Source organism: Vigna unguiculata, chromosome 2 (assembly GCF_004118075.2).
Source record: "Vigna unguiculata cultivar IT97K-499-35 chromosome 2, ASM411807v1, whole genome shotgun sequence".
Taxonomy (NCBI): domain Eukaryota; kingdom Viridiplantae; phylum Streptophyta; class Magnoliopsida; order Fabales; family Fabaceae; genus Vigna; species Vigna unguiculata.
Window position 1 is genome coordinate 17,390,576 of NC_040280.1, and position 5,522 is coordinate 17,396,097.

A 5,522-nucleotide genomic window follows, 5' to 3' on the forward strand; every position below is an offset into this window, starting at 1 on the left:
TCACATAATTGACTATTTTAGAGTTAAGAATTTATTTTGTAAATATCTGAGACAATTTAAAATGAAAAGTGTATTTAAATTATTACGTGTACCAAAATATATTTTATGAAAATATAAAACTTATATAATCTAATAGTTTATTAGAATTAAATTCTTAAATCTAATTTGCATAAATTTCTCTAAAGAATGTGATTTTAGCTTTCTTGAATGTTTTGATCGGTGAAAAGGAAACAAGAGAAAAGAGCTTTGTTATTGCCTCCTTTTCTTGTAGACAGGAGAATTGAAGAGATATTAAGTTGCATTAATAACTACTTGAAATCGATTAGGAGGATTGAGCCTCTCGACATAATGAAAAGCCAGACATTCTTGTCCAATGGTTCAGTGGGACCATTTCTTGTGATCTTCCTACGTTGGTTCGGTTTGGTTTGGTGGCTACTTACTACTTGCTAATATCACTGCATCATCTGCTGCTTCATCATACGCAACCTTTGTTGTTTTCTAGCACTTCAGCCTTTGCTGGTTACCAATTAATCTAAACAACCAGATATAAGTTACACTCGTGTCCACTTCAATACACGCCATAAATAGGTTACAAAACAAATTAACCGAGGTAGATTTGGTTTAAAATTTTTATTTATTTATTTTTTTGTCTTCTTAGCACGGTATAAAAGATTATTAAAACATTCGAATACTTGGGACGGCAGAAAAATAATTCAGATAATTGATCACATCCATTTTGAAAAAAAGAAAAGAAGCCGACTTCAACAGTGTGAGATCTCTCATATTTTCCATGTAAATTAATATTAAAATACAAACACATAAAGTGTTTTCCTATTTATTAAGAATTAAACAGTTTTTCACCTTAGTTTTTCACCTTAATGATTATTATTGAAATTTCATAATGTGCAAACCCGTTCTTACTTTTTTCCATGATACCAGAATTTACTTTATTTAGATTGGATCAAGTTCTCCGATATTAATTCTACTTCAAAATTTGATTTTTCATATTAAAACACATTGAACTTATAAGTATGTAGATACAAAAATTATCCATTCATTAGCATGGGGTACTCACGTGCCTGGATGACAAAAGTGTCTGGTTTAGCAGGTCTTGGAAGCATCATGGCACAATGCAACAAAAGGATCCACGGTTTTGATTAAACTGGATTCCTTTACTCTACGCCCACCACTTAAGATGTCTTTTTCAAAGAAACCGAGTGTCATCAACATCTCAAAGATAGGGAAGTGACTAAATGCATTAAGCTTTTTGAATTTTAAGACACAAGTTATCTAGATATCATGATTTCTTAACCTGTATCAACATAAAGTTACAAACATGTTACTCTTAATCAATTATTGGATATTGAACCATAGACTAAGCATACAGAAAAGTATGTAAGTAAATTAAATTAATCCCTACAAGATTATTGAATTGTTTGCAAACCAGTCCATAAACATATTAATATTGTAGTAGGAATCTGGCTTTCAGAAAACTGACTATTGAATTAATGTCCTGTAGGCTGTTTTTTCCCCATACTTTGTTGTAATTAATAGTGGGCTTTCACAGTAAATCAACTAATGTTACAGTAAAAAAAATCACTACCTTCCATGTTAAGTAAAGTTTATTTCACATGACATACACTAAATACTATATTTTATCAACCAAAAGAAACCGATTCTCTCACAAAAATTTTCAAGTATCACTCTGAAGTATAAACTAGTTTTCCTAATCTAAATCTTTGTTAAATCATTCTTTCAATGTCAATACTTCTAAACTTGATATTTAATCAAATCAAGCCAATCGAACCGAACATGACGGGTCTATTTTGGAAAATTTAACCATATAGAATATTTCTCATTTCACCAACTCAATCATTTAACACAAGTAATTCAGTGCGCAGATAGTTATGCAATCAGCTGAATGAAGGTTTTTAGAAAAAAACATGCACATATACATGAATGAAGGTCTAAAAAAACATCAGCGCAAGTTCGTATGCAACATCAAAGATTTTGAAATGTTTTGAGACCACCATTGTGGCCGCATCTATCACGTTTACGCACAATTCGTCACAGTACATAGGCACGTAACGAATCCATAAGATGACGGAAAAAAGGGCACATGCCATTTCATTATATACACAAGTTTCATTTCACAATTTTATCCTACAAAGAGAAGGAGGGGTAAAGAAGAAATGAAATCATGAAATCAAAATACAAACAACTAAACTAATCGGCTCACCACTTAGCTGATGCCAAGCATATTTACAGCAGGTTTTCCTAGGTTCTCTCTCCAACCAAAGCACTCATTCAAATCTCATAAACCAGAACTATCTTTAACAACCCTTAATGCATTTCCCTAAAACCTACAAAGCCTTATTCTTCTTCGTCTATGGTCCTCCCTATCATACCATTGTATTGCTCAACTTCAAAACTGGCACGAAGTACCAAGCCTCTGTCTCTGCCTCTGACCTAAGGTTATCGATTTCCTCTTAGCAAATGCCGGATACAGCAGCTCCTGAAACTTCTCCCGAAACAATGTCCATTCATCATCAGTCATATCTGCCACATCCACAAAGCTTATGCTTGCAGGAAGCTGCTCATTGGCACTCTTATGACCAGATGATGAATTTGAAAAATGGCCATTATCCACCTTTCCTCCAGAATATTTCTGTTGATTCTGGTTTTTCCCATCTAAAATGGTATTTTTCAGTGTGGCAGAAAGTTCTGAAACAGTTGGGATTTTTTCTTCAGCAGAATAGGTAACAAATTCCTGAGGAGATTCTCCCTCACCTTCGACCTCCTCCTCGATGCATTCATCCAATTTGGAAAGCGGGTTGCGACCATACCCGTTCCCAACTGCAGGCTGAAAAGTTGCTCTGGTTAAAGGGTCATCCAGTGCCATCTTTGGTGTAAAATCTAGTCCAACTTCTTCATAATCTATATCAAACTGAAACTCATCCTCTTTCATGTCAGCCCTGGGAGAGGGCCTGGGAGATGGTTCCTCCCGCTCCGCCACCATCTTCCTCGCCTCCAAACAAACAACCTCTAGTTCACTGGGCTCCTCCTCTCCCCTGCGGAACTCCCTAGTCATCATCTCACCAATTTCAGCAAGACAAAGGCCATAAGCCGCAGCCTCCTTGAGGAAAATGGTGCACAGCACCAACACCCTGAGACACGCCTCTCGGATCATAGGAAGCTCCATTCTCAGCATGTCACAATCACGATAAGGGTCAAGATCGTCAATGTAGGCAAGCTCATCCTCCGTAAATGGTATTGAAGCCTGTGGCCAATGAATCCACTCGAAATATGGATCCTCCAAAGTTTCAGGAAGGCAGAGGCCATGATCAATGGGGATCAGCTCCATCTGACCCAAACTCCCAATGCCATCAAGCTTTCTAACCAACAGGTTCCCAGCATGCCTATCTGTGTTAAGAATCCTAATGTCCAAAATCCCTATACGATGCACAGAAGCAACCGGGAAGCTCGATGTACCATGATCACTGGCGTCAAAATCATGAGGAATGAACTGCTGGAAAGACGCAATCTTGCTAACCAACCTCTTCCTCCAAAAATTGTTCCCATTCACACCATCATTCACATTGAACACCGAGTGTGTAATCTTCACCAGTGCAGTCGGCGGCACATTGGCAAAATGATCATAGTCAAGAAGATATGCTGCAACCTCCCTAAACCCGGTTTCCCCAACCCGAACCGATCGCTTCAGCCCAGGCTGCCCAAGTGCCTTCCCAACAAAACCTTTTGGGTTATTTGGAGCAAAAGGCTCCTCATCAGTGGGCTTCACGATTGCAACACTCTCCCCCTTACTGTTCCTGAAATAGTATGCACCACCAAGTCCACTATGCACTGGAATCGGATCAATCCCCATCTTAATCGCCTTCATAATGTCCTTGATCATGTGTTTGATCCTATGAAGGCGATTCGACTGTCCCAATATCTCAATAGGGCCACTCTTATCCCTTTGCTGGATGTCCCTCCCCTTTGGAGAAAGACACGGCGTGGAGGAGCTCCTATGGATGTGATTCCCCCTAGTGAGCAAAAGGGGAGAATCATTCCGAACGGCACTAAGGTCATTCTTCAACACAATATCCCCAAAAGTCAGATAACTACTCTCTTCAATGGGGACATTCAAAGCAAGCTGCAACCTCCTTTTAACAGTGTGTGCATTGTCACCCCGATCCAACTCCATACCCAACACACACCCTTTCTCTGTTTGCACAAACACACGCCTTCGCCCAGCGGGTTGCTTCCCATGATACTCTCTCCCAAGCGGACTGCTCCTTATCACTGCCACGGCCATCTGAGTCTGCACAGGGCTGTCGAGTTTCCGAGACATCAACAGAACAACAACCACAGCACAAGACAACAGCGGAAGAAAGATTCGTTCTCTTCCCTCCCAAGTAGTTGTCAACTACAGTGAAAGCTTTATTCCAATGTCTCGCAACGATCATTAATTTCTCACATCAACCAAACCATGACTTCAAGTTTTCACCTAAAATCTGCATATATATATATATATATATATATATATATATATATATATATATATATATATATATATTACAAAATGGCTAAATTACAATTCATAAATAAACCCCATGTGCAAATAAATCATAAAAAATCAGCTTCAATATACTTTGGAAGCTATTGTTAATAAAAAAAAAAAACACATAAATGTTAAGAGCATCATGAATCAGGACTGTGAGGGAAAATTAGAAGATGACAACAAATTGAACAGAAGGAATGAAAGTACCCCTTATCAAGGGAGAGAAGTTGAACAGCGTCGATTCAGCTGAGACTAGAATTCGTACTCCCTGAAATCAATGCGAGATCTGAACACGAATCGAAGCGAAACAGTGCAAAACCCAGCAAACGACGATTCCGGGAGGGAAAAATGAGGATTAAGGAAGGGGAAGAAGACAGGGTCCGAGGACGAAACCGTACGATGAGGCAACTCGTCCGAGTTGACTCGGAGGGTTTTCTTCTCAACAACACGCAAAAAGCTTGTTGAACCTTTGAACCCTCTCTCTCTCACTTTCCCTTTCTATATCTCTCTTCTTGTCTTTCTTTTTTATTTTTCTTTTTCCGTGTGCTTTGTATTTCTCGCTCTCACTTGCTCACGCTAGAAGTGTTCTTCTCGCTTTAACCCGATGAGAGGAGGCCGGTTAAGAAAGTAACCATGGTTAGAAGCTGACTACTCTGTCTGTGTGTGATGGGAGAGTGGAAGGGTCTAGAACCAGGAATGAGAGCCGTTGGATCTTGCCGCGCGATAACTACACGTGTGAGGGTAGAATGACGTGGAGATAAGGAACTGGAGGGTGACGTGCGACTGAGGAGTCACCGTCAAGGAATGCAGTTAGCGAAGGAGGGAAGCGATTCAGCAATGTTGTGCGGTGATTTTGCATCGTCGATTCTCCTTGCTCACGCATTTCTCGCACGTGCGCCTCTTCAATGTCAAAACTACCCTTTCCTACAAATATTAACGCCTAATCAATGCTCATTCA

The 5,522-nt window shown here is 39.3% G+C and overlaps 1 protein-coding gene across 2 annotated transcripts; it reads right to left on the reverse strand.

Moving 5' to 3' along the window:
• Positions 1 to 2,101: 2,101 nt before the first annotated feature.
• On the reverse strand, positions 2,102 to 5,135 carry LOC114168262 (phosphatidylinositol 4-kinase gamma 5-like). Of its 2 annotated transcripts, none has more exons than XM_028053024.1 (2): positions 4,772 to 5,135; positions 2,102 to 4,510 (listed from the first exon to the last, which is right to left on the reverse strand). In XM_028053024.1, exon 2 carries the CDS (start codon positions 4,352 to 4,354, stop codon positions 2,426 to 2,428), a length of 1,929 nt encoding a protein of 642 aa, XP_027908825.1. In that variant the 5' UTR covers positions 4,355 to 4,510; positions 4,772 to 5,135; the 3' UTR covers positions 2,102 to 2,425. The 2 variants fall into 2 exon arrangements, with proteins under 2 accessions (XP_027908825.1, XP_027908819.1); XM_028053018.1 differs by having other exon boundaries at positions 2,102 to 4,517.
• Between the last annotated feature and the right edge of the window lie 387 nt (positions 5,136 to 5,522).

What these genes read in the sequence shown, in the direction of transcription:
- LOC114168262 (XM_028053024.1), bottom strand. Translation starts at nt 4,354, where the DNA reads ATGTCTCGGAAACTCGACAGCCCTGTGCAGACTCAGATGGCCGTGGCA.